This window comes from Abramis brama (assembly GCF_963993115.1).
Source record: "Abramis brama genome assembly, chromosome: 6".
Taxonomy (NCBI): domain Eukaryota; kingdom Metazoa; phylum Chordata; class Actinopteri; order Cypriniformes; family Leuciscidae; genus Abramis; species Abramis brama.
The window spans coordinates 14,229,817-14,251,668 of record NC_139968.1 but is presented as its reverse complement, the minus strand read 5'-3'; the positions used below and the strand labels follow the sequence as shown (position 1 = coordinate 14,251,668).

The window sequence follows — 21,852 nt, the reverse complement described above, 5'->3', positions numbered from 1 at the left end:
TCAATACATTAAACATGAATCGGTTAATTAATGATTATCAGGTTTATCTGCATGGTTTATCTGCTCTACTATTATTTTGATTTATTTGTTATTAGTTTATTATTATTAGCATTTTGTATTACCGTCTTTGTGTCCCGGTGCACATGCAGGTAGTTTTAGATTGTAGTTTGATGTTGCTAGTCTTACAGTGACCAGTAGGGTAAGATGCTTCCCTTCAATAACATTTACTGCCAAACTGGAACATATTTAGAGAAGAGTTTAGCATGTACAGGATAATTATGCAGCATTCAATGAAGACTTCAGATGCAAAAGCCTCTAAGTCCGTCTAACGTTTTTCTTTAATATTAACATTTTTATCAGGCTCCTATAACCTTATGTGCCAGAGAAACGAGGGCGCCGCCATCTTTAGAATATTGTCTTTGAACTTCCATTTTTGCAGTCGCTCTTTATATTTCTATGGCATTGCTGTCCAGGAGTAATTAGGTTTTGAAGTGGATTTAATGAATGTAAAGTTAACTAAAGTTATCATGAGACTGTAATGTTTAAAGCAGATGTCATAACAAATGTCAGCCGTTCATTCATAAATAGCCTACGCAAGATCGCTGTGAAAATACAGACCGGAAGTCAAAAGACAACGAGCGCAGCGCTGAAAAGGGGCGGGGCTACATAAGGTTTACTCTATAGGTTTCTGAATGGTTTCTGAATGGGCTGGCTGGGATTTAGTGAGTTTGTATTTTATGAACGTATACAGAGAGCATTCACTCAATATTATTATCTCATTTTTGACAAGTGGCTTTTACAGGCTTTTGCATCGAAGGTCTTCATATTATTAAAGAGAATAGATACATGTATTAATTTACTCATATGTGGGGGGGCCGCCATTAGCAAAGGCCGCTAGTGCTTGTGGGGTCCAAAATGTCCTTACTACTATAAAATGGGAGAAAGAGAGAAAAAAAAGGCTAAACAGATTTAATATGCGTTCAAAACTGGATCAGCTTTGGCTGTTTGTTGGCCCAGGAACAACATTTCAGTCAAACATATTTCAGTTAACCTGAACCCTACTTGTACACTAAACCCGAATCATACTCCTAAAATTTGAGGGAAATTACCATACATTATAAGCAATGCTGTACAAGCTTATAACTCTAACCCAGCCTTGAAATCTGAGTGCTAGATATGGGGATGTTGTTGCAGGACCAACAAGGATGTTGATAGATGTGACCGGTCTCTGTTGGAACTCTGCGTTGTGTGTGTTGATATAGAAGGAGACCGGACAACAGAAATTTCACAGGCCGGATTTTATTCTGTATGAATAAAAAAAAAAAAATCACTGCAAGCTTGAGTCTGTGGCCTTCTCTCAATCAGCCTCTCCTCAGTCGCATTTACCGCGAACTGAACGACATTTTACTCATTTCACATATTTGAGTTTCTAAAATAAACAACTCAATATTGTTTAACATTTCATAAAAAAAATAAAGCATTTTACATAAATTAAAAACAATATAAACAGAAACATGAAAGTGAACATACCTGTATGAATAAAAATAAAAAAATCACTGCAAGCTTGAGTCTGTGGCCTTCTCTCAATCAGCCTGTTTGTGAAAGGCATTATTTTAGCCAAAAGAGCTTGCACACTCATGCTTAATTCTCTCCAACAATACATGCTATAACTCATAACATCATTCACACAAACTTCATATATGTTTGAATACGATTAAAGTGCATTTCAGAACAAATTACATGTTATACTACATTAAACAAAACTCATTTCAAACTTTTCAGACAGAGCGTCAGTAAAACCCACCTCTCCTCAGTCGCATTTACCGCGAACTGAAGGAGAGCAACCGGAACCTGAAAGAACATTAATCTTAAAGGAGCCACGCACCCTATTTAACAAAACTGAAAAATGACCATGTAACCATAGAAATATGACATCTCAATTAATAGAAATCAATATTAGAAGAATAAATGAAATTCCAGAATGCAAAATGAAAGATATAACAAATAATAATAAGAAAGGGAGATTTTGAGTGAAATTAATTAATAAATATAACACCCGTTACATAGAGGAAACCTGTCCTATAATCACATTCACTTCTATGCACATATTCCTCAAGGCAAGCTGCAAATGTGCTCTTTGCCACCTTGTTTGTCAAACATACAGTGTTTTTTGCCATGTAATCCAGTAATAGTTCCTAAAATATTAAGATATTAAGACTTGTCATTGTCAAATCAAACCTTTCTACTTCTCTACTATAAGGAGCCTCTTTCTGAATGTGGTTGACTCACTGTTGTGTGGCGCCCTCTACTGGATAAACACCTGAACCAAATCTTTGAAATACTGTATACAGTGTCCTAACATATATTTGGACACCTAAGCCACACTTAAAAAATGTATTTGCATTATTTAACAAAATATAGCACAAGCACACTGTAAGTGGCACTGTAAATTCAATTAAGTGCACTTTGTATATGCTCCTTATGTATAGCACACTAAAACGGTCAAGATCCAAAAACAAACCCTACAAGACCAGAGTTTATGTTACTGTTAGGTGACAGTGGAGGTGAAGTACCAGAAAGATGACCAGATTTGATCTAGTCTGCGTGGAAGAGGATAATGTAGTTACTAAACTTGTTTAGATACTAAATTAGTTATGTTATACAATGAACAAACAAATAAATATTTCTGTGTTCAGTGAAGTTCAGTCTTGGCTTTTGCATGTGAATCTTCTGGAGGGAAAACCCATCAGCCACCTGTGCAAACAAAGTCACAACCAAACATGATGTAAGAAACCACAAATGTGAACAAACCATAGACCCTCAGATATGATGATCCTCTTGTAAGGCACCCATTTCTACTTTGTAAAATTGTAATATAGGCCTACATGTCATATTTGTAAAAATATTATCATGAAAATATTTCGTTTCTATGTTTTCAACAAGAAAAGATTAATCCCATGATTTCTGTTTTTTTCTTCTTCTCTCTTTTGTTTTAGTTGAGTTGCATGCACACATAAACGCACACGCGCACACACACACACACACACACATGCACACATAAGGATATGTTGAATAGGCCTATACATTTTTGGCCTGTTTTTGATGTGCATGATGCCTCCTGCCATTTAAAGGCTGTTTAGTAAAGCTCTTGTTTGAATTTGCAGAGGACCATATCTGCCAATGACATCATGCACATTGCCACTGAAATCTTTAGGCTATTTTTATCACTAATGAGTCATGGTGGTCACTCTCACACAGGCTGTAGGCTGCAATAGAAAACAGCTTAAAGAAGCTTTCACCTGCTGAATTGTTCAATGCGTTCCACCTTCGGACTAAAAATATATCTATGCAGAAGTTCTAAAATTGACCAGAATTCTAAGTTAATAAAAATGTTATGCCTGAAATATTTGATAAATATCATACAGCTGTTAGTTCTGATCCTCAAACTTGATTGGTCAGCAGCACTGCAGGAGATTACTCTGTTAGTATCACCCTGCTTGTCCGTTTGCAGCAATAGGCCTCATATTTACAGACTATTACAGACTGCATTTACGACTAAGTGTTGTAAATATGCTTTATGCGTTAACACAGTTGGCAAGTAAATGGGCACTAAATGTGAAGACCAAGTAAACAAACAAAGCTAGCATGCTGCAATGCTGCTCTGTTTCCCCTTGAGGTTTAGACAACCGTGAGAACAGAGATACATAAACTTAAAGGTTTTGGAAAAACACTGCACTCGGTTAACAGTAAAACCTCCACTCTAGACAAAGGTGAGAGTCTTTAGCTGTGCCCAAGCCAGTGGAACATGTTTATGGTTTTGGTTTAGCACTTCAATTAAGTTCAGTTAAAAACACCTCTGCATAGTGTTACTTTTTTACTTATCAAATTGCATGATATATATTACTGTACTGTATACAAACAAATATTAATAGACATTTTATTATACATAATACATGAGTTATGCCAGGCCATTTCCAAAGAACCAGTTTGGACTACTTTTTTCTCTTTTTTATTTATTTATTTATTTATTTATTTATTTATTTTTGTTTAATTATTGATTTACAATGAATCTGGAAATGGTGCACTGAATAAAGTATGTCTGTGTTTATACAGTCATAAACGCCAATCAGTATGGTCATCAATATGGACATTATTTAATATGACATTGAAATTTCATTGACTTGTCTTTGTTATTGAAGTAAAATGCTGTTTACATGAGGAAGTAGGGACTGTAGTGATACCAGCTAAACAACTTTTTTTGTAGATTATTAAAAGTGACATTCTCAAACACACAGAAACATACAATATATATATATATATATATATATATTTATTCATAATGAAGCAGCTTCATAATAAACTTTTATTATGAAGCTGCTTCATTATGAATTATAACTTTAGATTATAACTAAAGGCTGGACTGTGTTCTCAGAATAAAGGTGTTTTCTTAAAGATTTTGTACATGGGATTTAAATATTGTTATTTTATATTAATTATATTATTTATATTTTGTGACACTAATTGTAAAGTTCATGTAGGTCTAAGAATGGAAAGTGTTAAAGGCAGTCTCATTCTGTTCTCATTTATTCACCCTCAAGTTTGTCCAATCCTGTATGAGTTTCTTTCTTCTGCTGAACACAAAAGAAGATATTTTGTTTATGTCGGTAACCAGGCAGTTGACGGTAGCCATCGACTACTATAGAAGTCAATCACTACAGTCAACTGCCTGGTTACCGACATAAACAAAATATATATTTTTTGTGTGTTCAGCTGAAGAAAGAATTTCATACAGGTTCGGAATAACTTGAGAGTGAGTAAATTATTTTTTTAATTTTTGGGTGAACTATCCCTTTAAAGTAAAATAATGAGAAAATATTTCTGCCATTAATTTGCGAGCACATTTCTTCTTGCTATTTGAATACCAAAATAAACACATAGATGTTTTCTCAATATAAAATGCATTTTAAAAGCCCCCAACACACACTCTTCACACTCTCATTTTGTTTCACAAAAAAAAGAAAAAAAAAAAAGAAAAAAAACCCTGAGTGCTGAGTTTGAGAAAAGTAGGTTGACAAGTCACACAATTTCACAATAGCAGACTTTATCATTTTATCTGAATCTGTTTCTCTTTTTTTATGAACATTATTTTATACATGCATTAATTGAAACATCTTGACAAAATAAACAGTCCCCTTTATTAAATGAATTATTAAATTAACTTCTTGGTCCAAAAGCATGGAAAACTCAGCCAAGCAGGCTTCACAAAAATAATGAATAATGTGCACACACTCCATGCTGAGATCAAAGTATGCTAGAAAAAGAAAGATATATCCACTTCGACAAATACCACAAATGTTTTTCCAGGTATAGATTAAGACAGCTATTCCAAATCAAAAGTCAGTTACACTTAATTTTAAGGTGATGCTGTTACTCAAATAAGTACTGAGTAATATTAATTAACTAGCCTACATGTACTTAGTTACGGTTAAGGATTGGTTTAGGGTTAGTTACTTGTAATTATGTATAATTTACTGTTATTACTAAGTTAAGTAAATGTAACTTGTAACTACGTCACCTTAAAATAAAGTGTTACCCAAAAGTATTCCAACTGACAAATAGATATAGACCAATTAACTTAAAAGTACTTAAACACAACATTTCATCTGAAGCCGGGGTTTTCAAACGTTTTGATTCCACCGACCCTCATATATGATGATTCTCTGCAGGACCCATTAAAATACAAAGGCAGGTACATATTTGTCTGTATTAAACACTCATACAATATGTATACAATGAAAATGAATAAGTGTTTATTAATAGAAAGTAAATATTTTCCAATTAATATTTTCTACACATTATTAGATTTGTTGGATGTACACGTAAAGAAAAATATAGAACTGTCAATTCAACAAAATAATTGTGATTAATCTTGTGACTTCAAAGCAGTCTTGAAAGCAGAATGAAATATTAATAATATCTATTTTAGTCCATTTTGTTTATTTATACTTTTTTTTGCAATACTTTTTTCCTGAACTTTTTCTCCAACGCCAGTTTGAAAACCTCTGATCGATTTTTTTTTAATTTTTTTTATTTTTTAGAAGTTTCAGAGTGAACAAAATAAGTATAAGATCAGTCATACTCGTATGTTCATGACTTCGGCAGGTTTAGAGCTGCATAGGTGATGCTGGTGATTTGGCTGGAGCGAATATTTCTCCACAGCTTGGAAAAATCCATCATGGCGTACTGAAAGAGCAATATCAGCAATTTCAGTTACAATTAAACCAAAATGAAAAAAATATAGAACGCCATGTTGGAATAACTGGTCTGCTAGAATCCTTAATAATTATCAAGACAGAAATTAGAATTTTATTTATGAAGGATGGATTCACATTTTTAAGTATTCTTACCTGTAATTGCTCCTGATGCTCTTCTATTGGTCTAACTTGATTCTGCTGTAGATCAGTGTTGAGTTGTGATTGTTCTGTGGATCTTCTGTTTCCAACAACAAAAACCTTTACTAAAAATGGAACAGTGTTTCAGATTCAATAAAAGATTGTATTATTCTTTCTTAATAATAATGAAATAGTCAAATGCCTAAATAAAGAGTATTAGCATATTTAATTAACTTAAGCTGCCTATGGAGAAAAGCATGATATAATATTTGTACAGATGGCTGAAAATGTCTCACCGATCAGCACAATGAGCAGAAGCCCGTTCATCAGAGCAGATATGATGATAATAATCTTCCATTGTGTCTGATTCTGATCAATAAACTCCACCACTGTATGATTCTGACACTCAGTTGGTTGAGTTGATTCTGTAATGAAAGTTTCAACAGTCCATTAAAGTAACAACTGTTACTGTTAGAGCAATGTCTACAGATTCGTAGCACTGAAAATATTGATAATATATGATATATTTTTAGTATAATCATTTTTTTTGCTCACCGGTGAAATGCAGTCTGGTGCTGTTGCTGAGTGTTGGAGGTGAGCCTGTTTTTATACAGAAATAAACTCCTAATTCATCAGCAGTCACATTATTAATAACCAGACGATGTTTAAACTGCACTGAATATTTCTGTCTGAATGCATTATTTGAGTAAAAAGGTGATATTGGAGTTGGGAATGACCGTAAAATCACTGTTGGAGGATCTGGTGTTTTCAGTAAAATCCAATAAACCTCATTTTCATCAAGATCACAGTTTATGGTCACATTTGATCCCAAATCAGTGAGTTGATCTGAGACTGCAGCTCGACAACAGATTAATACATCTATAAGATAGAAATAAATAAGATTACCCACGTAAAACCCGTGATGCATAACATAAAACTGTATACCGGTATATACGTTTACAAAGCATGTAAATATATTCATATCATGTAACAAACTCACAGAGCTGAAGCTGAATGATCTTCATGTTGTTCTTGATTAAAACACCTCAGTATGATTCTGTTTCCCTCCACACAACATTAAGATGAATCTACTGCAGCTCTGAAGAAAACACAGGAAGACAAAAACCTTCCACATCAAGCAGAGGAAGTCAAAAACTCTGACCACAACACCTAACGCCCTTATTACCATCCCCACTTTATTAATAAAAAACATTTGTTCTAGTCTAAGTCAAACTCACTCTGACCACACTTTTTTTCAACATCTAATTCCCTTATTGCCATCACCACTTCATTAATCAGGTTAAGCATGTTTGATTATGTTAGTTTTTCTCTGTCGCTTTGGTAAATTTTTCAGATCACAACTGAAATTCTCAAAATTATTGTTCAACATACACATCATATAGGCACTTTTGTACACCATGAAAGCAATTTCATTTTTTTATTTTTTTTATTTTACAAACTGCCTGTGTGTGTGTGTGTGTGTGTGTGTGTGTGTGTGTGTGTGTGTGTAGTTCAGGCAAACCCTACGTAATGGCAATATCCGAAATCCTCGCCCCTATAAGGATAAGAAATTATGTCCCCATAAGGATAGCAGCTTATCAATCATACTGTGATGGTGTTTTTTTTAATTTTTATGATAATGTAAGTTTGTACAGTATAAAACATTTTATGTCTATGGAACGTCCTCATAAAACATGAAAACTCAACGTGTGTGAGTGTGTGCGTGTTTGAGTGTGTGTGTGTGTGTGTGTGTGTGTGTGTGTGTTTGTACTGATCTGACTTACAGTATGAGGGCCAAAAGTATATTGTATTGTAGTGTGTATTCAGGTTTCTGGCCACGGCCCATGTAATGAGGACATGCCGATGTCCTTTAATTGAAAATGCAAAATAAACACGTAGGCTACTAAACAAGTTTTTATTAAAAATATGTCGGGATCCGGATGCTCAATCTCCAATTTTGGTTTTTAATTGTAAGCACATGGTGGGGGTTCTTTGTCCCTGTTTCATGTCCTTATGTATTGTATTTTGTTTTGTGCATGGCTTTTGGTCAGCATGACGACCCTAAACTTAAGGGGAGTACCGGAGTCTGCATTTGTGGCAGCCTGGCCACATAAGGGAGGCTAACACTGGAAGCCTGTCACCCTAACACTATAGGAGTATAGAGGCCCAAGCTTTGTGAGGACCTGCTAGAACTCAACCAGAGGTGAAGTTCTCTGCATAATGACCCAGAGGAACCAGGGGAGTGCAAGGCTTACTCAGCGGCAATCTGAGAGATGGAGCACTCTAACGAAATACGGGGTGTACGGTATTACTGCTAAATACTGCTACCTGTGCTTACCACTACTGCAATACTAGCCAACTTCAAAACTGGGCTACCAGAAACTCAGTGAACAAGAAGTGACAGAGGCCCTGTAACAAACTCACCACACCATAAGGGAAACCCATCCTATCCAGAAGGGGAACGGAGGCCGAATAACCCAGTAAATAAAACATTTAACATATAAAAAAACAGCCTGTCTATGTTAATTTTAACTGGAGGAGGCATCTAGTGCTTACTACTTAGGGGATGTTCTCAGTATGATCGGTTGTTCTTTGGTTGGTCACACAACAAAGGCCTGAGGCAGACCGTCAGAATAGATTATCATCATCAGTCCAGCTCGTTGGGCCTGATGGACGAAGGGGGAAAGAGGAAAAGGAAGGTGTGCACAGGGAAGGAGGCGATGACCTCCCTTTGCTTGTGCCAGGACGCTCACGTCTGGCCTGAGCTACTTCCCTGATAGCCTGCTTCTTCCTCCTGGACTCGTGTCGCCACATTGACCAACTCCTGCCAGGAGGCGGGGCACGAGTGGAGACTGAGTCCTGCTGGCCCTGTCTACGATCTTCAGAACGAGACAGGACAGGACCCCCAGGCTGTCTAGGTGTGGGCCTGGACCGGCACGGTATACAAGATCTATATGCCGCTGAGCACACCTTAGCCTCCCTGAACCTTCCGACCACCGCCTCAAATGGAGGTCCCGAAAAGTTCAGAGGGCGAAACCGGTGCATCGAGGAGAAAAGTCTTCTTGCCAAGTTCACCCACAGATGCCTCTCCGTGGCAACGATCATCCGATCGCGGCAGCCGTCTGTTTGGTGGCCCGGAGAGCCAGGTCTGTGGTGCGGTGCAACTCAGCCACCGCGTCTGGGGTTAAATCCTGACCCTGGTCCAGGTCCCTCAGCAGGTCAGCCTGGTAGCCTGACCTGCCGCCGCATATGCCCTGCCATTTAGACGAGATGTGGTCTGAAGTGGTCTGGATGGCAGGGTTGGAGCTCTTAGTGTCGATGTCTCCCCTTGTGAGAGATAGTCCCTGAAGACGAAAAGAGGATGACATGTTCTCTAGGCGCCCTTTTATACTCCCTGGTCGTGCTAGAGCATGATGTCATGGCTGATGCCAACCAATACGATTGTCGTGATTACACAGTGTTTCAGTCATCACTCACGCTGAGGCGTTTCCCCTAGTGCTTTGACCCAGTGCGAGTTCCATTTCGAAAGGGAACTGAACTAATCAGACACTCTTAAAGGTCATATCAGTTCACACCCAATTGGTGAGGTGACCAATCAAAGATGACCGGGAGAAAGTCTTTGTTCCATCTTATCTCATTTGCATGTTCATGCTGGCATGGAGCATTTTGTGCAGTCTTTACACAAAAGTATGGTAAAAATATCATGATGCAATTTATCAACATATTGTACACCATTGATTATAAAATCAAAAGAGGATTATTTAAAATAGTAAATTATTTATAAGTAAAATAAATAATGATAAGCTTGAATTGGAACAAGTGTCCTCAATGGTCTAAATTCTTCAACCCACTGTGACACCATTAGGATTGCAATAATTTCACCAATGTACACTGACTAATTATTTGAGATTCTTTTATTGACTTTGGCATTAAAATGTGGTATTGTGAATGCGACACCTACTTTGTCTTCTATAATGCTTCGATGCATCAGAATATGGACATATCCAAAATAATTGAATATACTTATATGTCATTTATGACATCTATTAACAAAGATTGCATTATTTATAGTTTTTCATCTAACCATATACATAGAAAACTTAAAACATGAGACACTATCTTTTGACCATATAATTATAATTCTTTACTGATCTTCTGTTTTGAAAAATAAAATAAAAATAAAAATAAAATCTATTTTTGTTTTTTCAAAAGAAAATCTAAAAATCTAAAATCCCCCACTGATATGACCATGTTTCCACTTCTGTGATTGCTTCTTGTATTTTCAAACAAGTTTCTTGAATTGAAATTATGTCTGGTTTTGTTTCGAATTCATTAATGAAACTATTCAACTCCAGGCCATTTGCTATTAAACTTCTTGCATTCCACTGAATGATAAAGATGACCTCTGTCTATTTTGGCTTGATGACTTCCCATCAGATTCAAGTCTCCTATTAATTTGTTCCCTTGAAAAATCTTTGACTGACAATTTTTCAGCACCTTTTACAATTGCTTTAATTTTCTCTGTTTTATGTTCACTGTCACATTATGTATCACTTGATCCTCAATAACTTATGCTATGAATAAAATTAAGTTTTCCAGATTCACTGATGTCTCCCTCGAATTACTTCTTCCTCCCAGGATTCTTTCATCTTTGCCTGTCCCCACTTTTGATTTTTCTTCTTGCATTTTTATCCCCCATTACCTCTACTTAACTTATGTTGTTCTTTGTTTTGACTTGCTGGATTTCCATCACTTTTTTCCTTACTTCACATCCTCCATATGTTACTCTGTGATCCCCACCACAATTACATTTTGTCTTCACGTTTTCCCCACATTCGTCATATCGATGCTCGCTCCTACACTTTGCACATCTTTGTTTTCCTTTAAAACTACAGCTATTTATCAATACCTCTGGCATTTGTAACACGTAAGAGGAGGTGGAACATATGCTCTGACTGAGCTCATATATCCTATTTTGAACCTTTCCAGAATCTTTACATCTTGAAACTATAGTGGATTAACACTAAGAGACTTGCAATTCGATCTCCATTTCAAGCTTTTATTTCATCTTTAAGTAGTTTAATTCTTTACCACTACTCCTTGAATGCTCTTTCTGATGTTGTCCAAATCCTAATTGATTGGAATGTCCCATACTACTCCCCGAGTCCCTCCCCATCCATGTATCACTTTTTTGTCCACTACAGGTTTTTTTGTATATATTTCCAATTTGTAACGCTTTATTCTATTGCTCCTCTGTTTTACATTATATCATAATGTTTCTGTCATACAGGATTTGTGTCATTTCTATCTCACCCAGCTTCTTGGTGGGTGCATTTGGACTCGGCCTATGTGTTCATCCTCTTTTCTAAGCACAAGAATGATTTAGAATTTTTCCTTTTCCACCTTTCTCTTAACTGCCCGCTCATTTTTTCTCAGAACTATTTTCCTCCAGACCAATTTTCTGTAAAATATTAGTCTTATTTCTATACCCTTCTTCCTTCTACCCGCACTCTTTCACCTCCCACAGCCATCCATTCCTCACTATCAATATCACCTTCTTCACACCAAGATCCTTCCATTCTTACCCAGTCACAAGCCACCTCATGCCTTCTGCCTTCCTTCAACTTCCCTGCCTTGTACAGTACAAGTATCGTTCATATTGTTTCGACCCAGCAATGTTGTTGTTTTGCTCCATCTCCTCCGATCCTGACGAACCGGTCAGCAAAAGTGTGATGTGCAGCAAACTCAAAAACATAATCAGCAAAGCCAATCAAACGGAACATAAAGAGCATCAGTTTGATTCACTTCTCACGATAGCATGCAATTCACTTATCTGTTGAAGATTTTGAAGATCATTATGAAACATATCATGAATTTAACCCTTGTGTGGTGTTCACAACCCAATTTCCCCTGTGGTGTTCCCGGTCAAAAATGACCGGACTATAAAAAATAGCTTTTTAAATCACTTGTTATGCAATATTATCACCCAATATTGGATTCAATCTTTTTGTCAACTTGTTCTCTTTCAGTTAGGACTGTTTTTATATTTCTGTTTGCATCTGATTAATTGTAGGCCTCATTTATTTGATAGTAGGCATCTCATTTTTTGAGTAAAAAAAAACATTATTTTTGAATCATTTTGGAAATATTAAATGAAATCTGAAGAAAATTGGCACTGTTGATCACACTAGTCTACTTTAATATTTCACCAGGAATTTTGTTTTGAAAAACTTTTATTAAAGTTTTATTACTTTTACCAGTTACACAGTTAATGAAAACTGGATGAGCAGGTCTGTTGACATGCATGACATGCTTTTTTTTTTTTTATTACAGCTACGCTTTTATAATAATATAATATACACTTTTTGAAGAATATTTCCTTTATCAGAAACTTAACACCATTAATGAGAAGTAGTGTTTTTCTGCTGTTTGGTAAAATTTGAAAGGCAAATGCATGGAAAATCCAGACTATATCCTTGTTGTTTTCAGTTCTCTATCTCTCCCTTTTGGTATTCCTGCTCTTCATGAATGAGGATGTAACCGGAAACTCTGCATTCTTGTATTCTCGGTGTAGTACGACACAGTGACTATATAGACATTATTCAGAGAAATTATTCACTTGAGGATCAGGATACAGAATACAGCGTTTTCTCAGAGGAGTTTAAGAAAGAAGCTTCAATCTCATATTCATGTAAGTTAACAATTAAATTTACTCATTATTTGATTAATTGCTGCTCTTTTAATCAAAATGAGATTAGGGAACATCCAACTCCAATGAAATGTAGAGATGTCAGGAATCATATCACAAATGTCCATATTGTTTTTCCAGATACTCTTTAATTTTTTCACAATACCCAACCAAATAAATAAAAAATGTTCAGTTTGCCGATCACAGGAATCTGAATTAAAACTCTTTAAGAACTTTCTTGTAGGGAGCAGTATAACTATGTATTTTAATAATTATAATCATATCATTATATATATATATATATATAAAAAAAATACATCAAAAAATAAATTACTAGCCAATATTGTAGTGAATTATCATAAATAAATTTTATTTTATATATCTCTGCTGTCAATTTGAATTGTTGTTTGATCAAATTCATTTTAAACATAATAGATGAAATCTGAGAAAACTTCTCTCAGTAAGACTGCCTTTTTCATAATTTTGTAATGTAATGCGTCTTATTTTTCAATAAAACATAAACATCAGCCAATTCTGCCCTTGTGAGAAGTTTTTATGTAACCACTGACTTGCTTTCAGTTCTTTAAGTTGTCAAAACATCTACTAATATTCTTAGAAATGACAATATCCAGTTAAGTGACTTTATCCTTTACTGGGGTGAAATCTGTCTGACATCTTCTTAAGACACTAAAAACAAAGGCTTAAATATTGTAAATATTAAGATGACATATTGGGTTTGGGAGTAACAGTGTAGGGGAAGAGAGGCGTTCATAATACTTTCTATGAAAACTTACAAAAGGATGAGATTTAGTAAAACTGTCCACGCATAGAAATGTGTTGACTTTATTATTAAAATATTAATGGCATCAATAACACCATCTAATAAAGGGGCTTTTTTACATTCTCATTAAGGGAAATGTTTACCCAAAAATGGAAATTCTATCATCATTTACTCACCCTAATGTTGTTCCAAACCTGTACGAGTTATGAGAACACAAAAGAAGATATTTTAAAGACCATACATTTGACGGTAGCCATCGACTTCCATAGCATTTTTTCCCCCTTGAAAGTCGATGGGGTCCGTCAACTCTTTGGTTACCCACATTCTTTAAAATATCATATTTTGTGTTCAGCAGAAGAGAGAATCTCATACAGGTTTGGAACAACTTGAGGGTGAGTAAATGATGACAGAATTTGCATTTTTGGGTGAACTATCCCTTTAAGACATAACATGTTTTAATGGACAGACATATTTTAACTTCTCATAAATCTGTATTGTAATCTCCCCATCAGACCAGAGTAGAGCAGATCAGGCAAATAAATATGCTTTTCTGACATCAGTCTGCAGAGCCGTATAACAATCTCAACCTTGAGCTTTACCTTGAGCACACTGTGCAGGAACAGAAATCATACATTTGGCTGATATGGAATAAAAAATTAATGAATCAGATTTAGTAAATGATGTGCAGCAGTCCTAATTTTAACAAACAAGAAATAAAGTGAACCGTTATTTAGCAGTGCCCCTTCAGTCAGGACTGCATAGCCACAAAAAAAAAAAAAAAAAAAAAGACACAAAGACAGTGTTCCATGTTCAAGCTACCTCAGAGGTTTATTGTTCAGCTAATGTATTAATTTATGTATATGTATGTATATATGTATATGTATATGTATATCCGGCAAAGTGTGTAATCCGGCATTCTATAGAATGCCTAGGTAATGTATAGAATTAGGTAATGTATTTTTTGAAAAAAACATCAGGAATTCTATACATTGCCTAGGCATTCTATACAATACCGGGATTTCACACTTTGCCGGTAACATATATATACATACACTGTTATGCCATGGATAAAATGAGATGTCTTCAACATAGATCAGGAAAGGTATGCAAAATGGCATGCAAATTACACACAGCCAGTAATTTTCCCTTTAACTGAGAACTAAGAGCATGTTTCTATTCTCACAAACACAAAATAATTTATTCCGCCAAACATAACATGAAGAAGGCAGTAACATATCGACAGGATTGACAGCAAAATATGTCCCTGCTTCGGTGTTTCAAGATCTCTCTCTGTTAAACAAAAAGAACAAGCAGTGCTCAAACAGCACTAAACACACTACAAGCATGAGTGCAGCATAACCCAGGTGAAAAAGACGTACTGTTAAATATATTAAAAATGCATTAAAGTATATTTGTATTGTACTAAAAACATACTCAAGTACATTTTTTATATATTTAATAGTACGTCTTTTTCACCTGGGAAGCAGCACATCAGCAGAAAATGCGATCATGTATGACACGGCAGGAAATTGCTAAAAACACCGCTGATGCTTGCAGTGTGAAATAGCTAGGCCACTGAAAGTTGAACATTTATCTTATGGCACTTTTCCACTGCATACAGTGGGTACGGAAAGTATTCAGACCCCCTTAAATTTTTCACTCTTTGTTATATTGCAGCCATTTGCTAAAATCATTTAAGTTAATTTTTTTTCCCTCATTGTACACACAGCACCCCATTTTGACAGAAAAACACAGAATTGTTGACATTTTTGCACATTTATTAAAAAAGAAAAACTGAAATATCACATGGTCCTAAGTATTCAGACCCTTTGCTCAGTATTTAGTAGAAGCACCCTTTTGATCTAATACAGCCATGAGTCTTTTTGGGAAAGGTGTTTACCCTGGATTTGGGTATCCTCTGCCATTCCTCCTTGCAGATCCTCTCCAGTTCTGTCAGGTTGGATGGTAAACGTTGGTGGACAGCCATTTTCAGGTCTCTCCAGAGATGCTCAATTGGGTTTAAGTCAGGGCTCTGGCTGGGCCATTCAAGAACAGTCACGGAGTTGTTGTGAAGCCACTCCTTCGTTATTTTAGCTGTGTGCTTAGGGTCATTATCTTGTTGGAAGGTGAACCTTCAGCCCAGTCTGAGGTCCACTCTGGAGGTGGTTTTCGTCCAGGATATCCCTGTACTTGGCCGCATTCATCTTTCCCTCGATTGCAACCAGTCGTCCTGTCCCTGCAGCTGAAAAACACCCCCACAGCATGATGCTGCCACCACCATGCTTCACTGTTGAGACTGTATTGGACAGGTGATGAGCAGTGCCTGGTTTTCTCCACACATACCGCTTAGAATTAAGGCCAAAAAGTTCTATCTTGGTCTCATCAGACCAGAGAATCTTATTTATCACCATCTTAAACTCCATGCGGGCTTTCATGTGTCTTGCACTGAGGAGAGGCTTCCGTCTGGCCACTCTGCCATAAAGCCCCGACTGGTGGATGGCTGCAGTGATGGTTGACTTACTACAACTTTCTCCCATCTCCCGACTGCATCTCTGGAGCTCAGCCACAGTGATCTTTGGGTTCTTCTTTACCTCTCTCACCAAGGCTCTTCTCCCCCGATAGCTAAGTTTGGCCGGACGGCCAGCTCTAGGAAGGGTTCTGGTCGTCCCAAACGTCTTCCATTTAAGGATTATGGAGGCCACTGTGCTCTTAGGAACCTTAAGTGCAGCAGAATTTTTTTTTTGTAACCTTGGCCAGATCTGTGCCTTGCCACAATTCTGTCTCTGAGCTCTTCAGGCAGTTCCTTTGACCCCATGATTCTCATTTGCTCTGACATGCACTGTGAGCTGTAAGGTATTATATAGACCGGTGTGTGGCTTTCCTAATCAAGTCCAATCAGTATAATCAAACACAGCTGGACTCAAATGAAGGTGTAGAACCATCTCAAGGATGATCAGAAGAAATGGACAGCACCTGAGTTAAATATATGAGTGTCACAGCAAAGGGTCTGAATACTTGGGACCATGTGATATTTGAGTTTTTCTTTTTTAATAAATGTGCAAAAATGTCAACAATTCTGTGTTTTTTCTGTCAATATGGGGTGCTGTGTGTACAATAATGAGGAAAAAAATGAACTTAAATGATTTTAGCAAATGGCTGCAATATAACAAAGAGTGAAAAATGTAAGGGGGTCTGAATACTTCCCGTACCCACTGTAGTACAGTTCGGTTCAGCTCACTTTGGCGCTTTTCCACTGCATGGTACGGCTCGCTTTCAATGGTACCACCTCTGTTGAGGTTCCAAGCGTACCGTACCGATACTAAAATGAGACGTGAAAACACTGCAGATCACTGATTGGTCAGAGAGAATTGTTACTACCAGCGTCATTGGATTTGCAACACGAGACACAAAATCTGCTAGATTTAAATAGTCCAGGAACAGCCACCACAGTATTATTTGTGCCACAATTTTTATTAAACGACTTGCTGAAAAAAAAAAAGAAAAAAAAAACTTGAAAAAAATAAATGGCTGAATCGTGGTGATTGGTCAGTAGACGGGGTGCAGATGTTCCTCTCATTGGTAGCCGAGGAGCGGATCCAGCGAGAGCTGGATATTGCGACCAGGAATGAAAATGTTTTTCAGCAACTTTAACGATCAGTCTATATAATCGCACCCACTTTGAAGCGGTACTAAACTGCAGTGGAAAAGCAAACTGAGCCAAAGTGAGCCTTGCCGTGCCGTACCACGCAGTGGAAAAATGCCATTGCAATATAGTCTGAAAATTAGAGAAAATTAGTCTGATAAAACTTTTTAACTGTCACTTTGCCACTGTTCTCTATATAAGGGCCCTCGAGTTATTTTTTACCTTGAAAAACTTTAAGACTATTACAGCCACAACTAATACAGCTACAATGCAAACACTGATTAATACACTGATCAATGTTATATTATTCTGGTATGGTTGTGTTTCTGGTCCTTTGTTTTCTTGTTCAGTTGATTCTGTAAAAAAAAAAAAAAAAAAACATTCATTAAAAACATCATTACAGCACTGTGATAAAGAAAACAAATCTGTATATAATTTGTATACAGCAGCATTCAGGCTGTTTTTAAAACCTTCAAACATAAATGAACAATTATTACGTACCGTTAATAAGCAGCTGAACAATCTCCTGTTTAGGATAAGATGGGTGTGTGATAAAGCAGGTGAACTCCCCTGCATCAGTGTACTGAAGATTGATGAGTTTGAGGGAGAAGTTTCCTTTCAGATACTGTTTAGAGAAAGTTTCAGTTCTGTTCTTGTATCGTTGGTTTTGTCCTGTAACTGAATCTTGACCTTTAATTAAATCATAAACAGTCTCACTGTCGTTGTGTCGCCAAAGCACATCAATGTCTTGAAGTTTAAGATCATGTTCAGTGTAAGAACACGGCAGGACTGCAAAACCACCAATAAAAGCCTTTACTGTTGATCCATTCTTCTGCAGAGACACTGAAATCACAGAAATATTGTGTAATTGTAAACACACAATCTGACATTTACACATGTGGCATGAATTTATCTTTCAAATGAAGTTTGTTCTCACCTTTGTTAATCAGCACCGCAAACACACAGATGAAACAAGAACTGCAGAAACAGTACAAAAAAGTTCCTTTAACTTCCTTAATCTCAAACAGAAGAGCATGACATTGGCAACAGTTTAAGATGAGCAGAACTGATCACCGCTATGATGCACAAACAAAAAGCATGATAGAAATTAATGCTTAGAATCGGCTTAGAACAAAATTGAGGTTTGGTTTTGTCAAACATGTTAGTCTTTTAACTCTAAATGTCCCTTTACACCATGAACTAAGTATAACGATAACAATATTAGCATCCTCTCCACACCAGCGGATAATAACGTTCTGTTTATTCTAAGCACACACTGCATTTTTGTCGTCTGGGACTTTAAATGCTCAAGCTCTTAAAGTAGGATGGGTTCTGATTGGCTGTCAATGTTTTTTTATCTTCATCAGTTGGAATAAAATCGTTCTGAAAGTGATTCCAACTAAATTGTTTGTCTGTGCTGTTATAGTTGTGTAGTGTGGACTCTACTATTCTTTTATATTTAGAAAATGTTTTAAGACTATATCTTTATTTTTATTGTTATAGTTATCCTTGGTGTAAGGCTGCACGATTATGACAAAAATCATAATTGTCGATTTTTACTTTGAAATTGTAATTGCGATTTTTAATTACGATTATCACAATTTACATCGAATGATGTTTTGAATAGCTTTATACCAGTGGTTCTCAACTCATTTGGCCATGGGACCCACATTTCCCCATGGTCATCAAGCCGCGACCCACTTTTTTAGGAATTATATAGGCCTATTATAATAAATTTGTTTGCACAAAAATTGCTGACACACACACAAGTATTGTCCCCCTTTACTTAACATAAACATACAATTTAAGAATATGACTAATACTGATAAATAAACAGTAGACCTATGAGGTCAAGATATTAAATAGCAGTCCCAAACTAGTTTTTATTAATACAATGTTGGCATGAGCAACCGAAATATCGAAATATATTAAAAATATCAAAAATAACACAAAGTGAAAATAAAGTGGCATTTTGGGGTTATGGAAACAACAGTTACCATGGTAAATACACAATACTAAGAAGAACTGTTAATAACACATGGAAACTGCTCCTGATGAATACTGTAACGTTAGACTGATATACATGCCTGCATGCTAATCCTTCTCCGCTAACATATTTAACGTTACTGGTCAAATCTTTGAATGCACTGAAAGACTCGAGAAATCAAATTACTTTAAAATAAAAATAGATCACGCACCGGGTCACAGAAAGGCAAAACGAAAAAATGCTAATGCTAATTGCTAAATCAAATATGTGTAAAAACCTGAAACTCGCTAAGTAATCAAACCATCATTAATGCATCAAATCTTCATACCCGATAATCATGGTGTGCAGATATATTTAAATTAGCCAATATTTTACATCATTTCTAAAATGCTACTTTGTCCAAAAAAGAAAATGTCGACAGACGCTCCTTTCCGGGTTCTCTGTAGCGTACATCGTCATAGAGGCGCCCCCCAAACATGGCAAAATATAATAAAAGTCAGGAATCGGAAATGCAAAATAGCCATTTAGCCTTTTCCATAAATATCCTTTCAAAAGTTTTTTTTTTTTTTTTGATGAATTAAAATGTCTTGTAGAGCTCCTTATTAGAAAAAAAAACTTCACAGGAACTAACTAATTAATTCATTTTCTGTCATCCTTTGGCTTGCCTTTAAACTATTCAAGCGCGACAAATCAAAAGAGGACGCGCTGCCTGCGAATGTCCTGTTTATGTAACACATAAAAAAGGCTTGTTCGACATGAACCGGCGCTGCACATACCGATCGGTTTATGACATCAAACTACCGCGAGAGCAATTCAATCAAAAGCAATAGGCTTGTTTGAGATGAGCAAAATCTGCGCAGAACCGATCACCGGTGATCAGCACGAGATGCATGCCGGTTAGAAATGTGTCCGAGTGCGGTCCGCCTTGCTCTGATGTCATGCTGACGTATGTCAAAAATCTCTCGCGATCGCAAGGTGCACGTGTCGGATTCTGCAGTCGAGCGCAGTTGCTCTCCACCGACTGCGCTGATCAAAAGCACGATGGGAAACGACTTGCTGGCGACACATTCATTGGTTTAAACAACTGTGATGTATTGTTCTCTTTTAAAATGTTTGATTTTAAAACTCTAATATCATGTTTTATGTGTATATGTTATGTGTGAATATTCACAAACTATCTGACAGTGCGATCTCTTTGGGTTATGCAATTTAATTTTTACAAAAAATAAAATAAATAAAAATTGTATTTGGAATGTAATTAAATAACAAGTAGGCCTACTAAGGGTGTCTTGTTCATTTTATTTATTTTTATATAACAGCAACAGAACTTGAATTACATCCAGTTTATTAGCAACACTGTGCACAAGCGTGAATCCCGCAATATCCATCTTTGATCTCACAGGTGTCAGATCCACTACGAAAAGAGAGATTTGTCCGGCTTGCCTGCGCTTTTTTCACTCCTCCTCTCACTGCAGCCGCCTACTCTCGCATACATTTCAGGCGAGGCAAGGCGCATCTCAAACAAGCCTATAGGAGCCGTCTGCTGTCTATTCGCTCACGCGGTACTTTGATGTCATTCACCGATCGGTCTGTGCAGCGCCGGTTCAAGTTGAAGCCTGGCTGCTATGCACAACGCACAGAAAAGCCTTAATACTTTCGCCTGGCTTCACAGCGCGAGTCTCCCCAAACGGACGAGGCGTTTATACTCGACGCGCTCGCCGTTGCAGTACAACAGGGGGGCGACTCAAGTAATTGTTCTCTTAACCATCAGGAATCAACGGTGAGAAGAAGAAAGCTCCACACGTGACAATGTTTATTTTAGTAGGCTACATCACCACCACCAATACCACACTATAAAAAGAATCATGTAAAATCCAGTAAACCCTGAGATTATTACTCGTGACATTACAAAATATATGGATATGAGAACGTGTGTACAAACTAAATTAACGATCTCTTAAATATTTTCTAATTTCACTAAACATTTCACTAAGTTTCGTGAACATTTCTTATTAAACATGGACCTTTATGTTCATTAAAAATACTTTGTATGCTAATTTTTATATGCAAGCAACTACTTTAGACGTGCAAACTGGGTGCGTGATGAGAAGTTCGTGCTCGGCCAGATTCGGCTCGAAGTCGTTCATCTTCAGATGCGGAGCCACGCGCTGTTACCAAAAAAAAAAAGTGCACACTGCCAAGCGAAATGGGGTCTTGCGCACCCAACGCGCACGACTGCCCACACCACAATGATGTCATTTTTGCCGCGCGCACCTTCGCGCTCTTGCAGACGCGTCGAGTACAAACCTAGCTTAAAGGAACACGCCGACTTTTTGGGACTTTAGCTTATTACCGTTTACT

General features: G+C 36.7%; 3 protein-coding genes and 1 long non-coding RNA gene across 4 annotated transcripts in view; 1 reads left to right on the top strand and 3 right to left on the bottom strand.

Moving 5' to 3' along the window:
• Window positions 1–21,852, top strand: part of LOC311084422 — an 81,693-nt gene that overhangs the window by 15,265 nt on the left and 44,576 nt on the right. The gene's annotated exons all lie outside the window — the stretch shown is intronic.
• The window catches only part of LOC311084420 (V-set domain-containing T-cell activation inhibitor 1-like), a 138,826-nt gene that overhangs the window by 76,405 nt on the left and 40,569 nt on the right, over window positions 1–21,852 (bottom strand). The window lies entirely within an intron of this gene.
• On the bottom strand, window positions 5,789–7,487 carry LOC311085273 (uncharacterized protein). The gene is made up of 5 exons (XM_084117712.1): window positions 7,393–7,487; window positions 6,948–7,271; window positions 6,689–6,817; window positions 6,408–6,517; window positions 5,789–6,243 (listed from the first exon to the last, which is right to left on the bottom strand). The coding sequence occupies exons 1-5, from the start codon at window positions 7,415–7,417 to the stop codon at window positions 6,148–6,150; spliced, it is 684 nt and encodes a 227-aa protein (XP_083973838.1). The 5' UTR covers window positions 7,418–7,487; the 3' UTR covers window positions 5,789–6,147.
• LOC311084636 (V-set domain-containing T-cell activation inhibitor 1-like) lies at window positions 16,917–19,933 on the bottom strand. The gene is made up of 4 exons (XM_084116817.1): window positions 19,820–19,933; window positions 18,442–18,482; window positions 18,006–18,347; window positions 16,917–17,860 (listed from the first exon to the last, which is right to left on the bottom strand). Exons 1-4 carry the CDS (start codon window positions 19,828–19,830, stop codon window positions 17,697–17,699), a joined length of 558 nt encoding a protein of 185 aa, XP_083972943.1. The 5' UTR covers window positions 19,831–19,933; the 3' UTR covers window positions 16,917–17,696.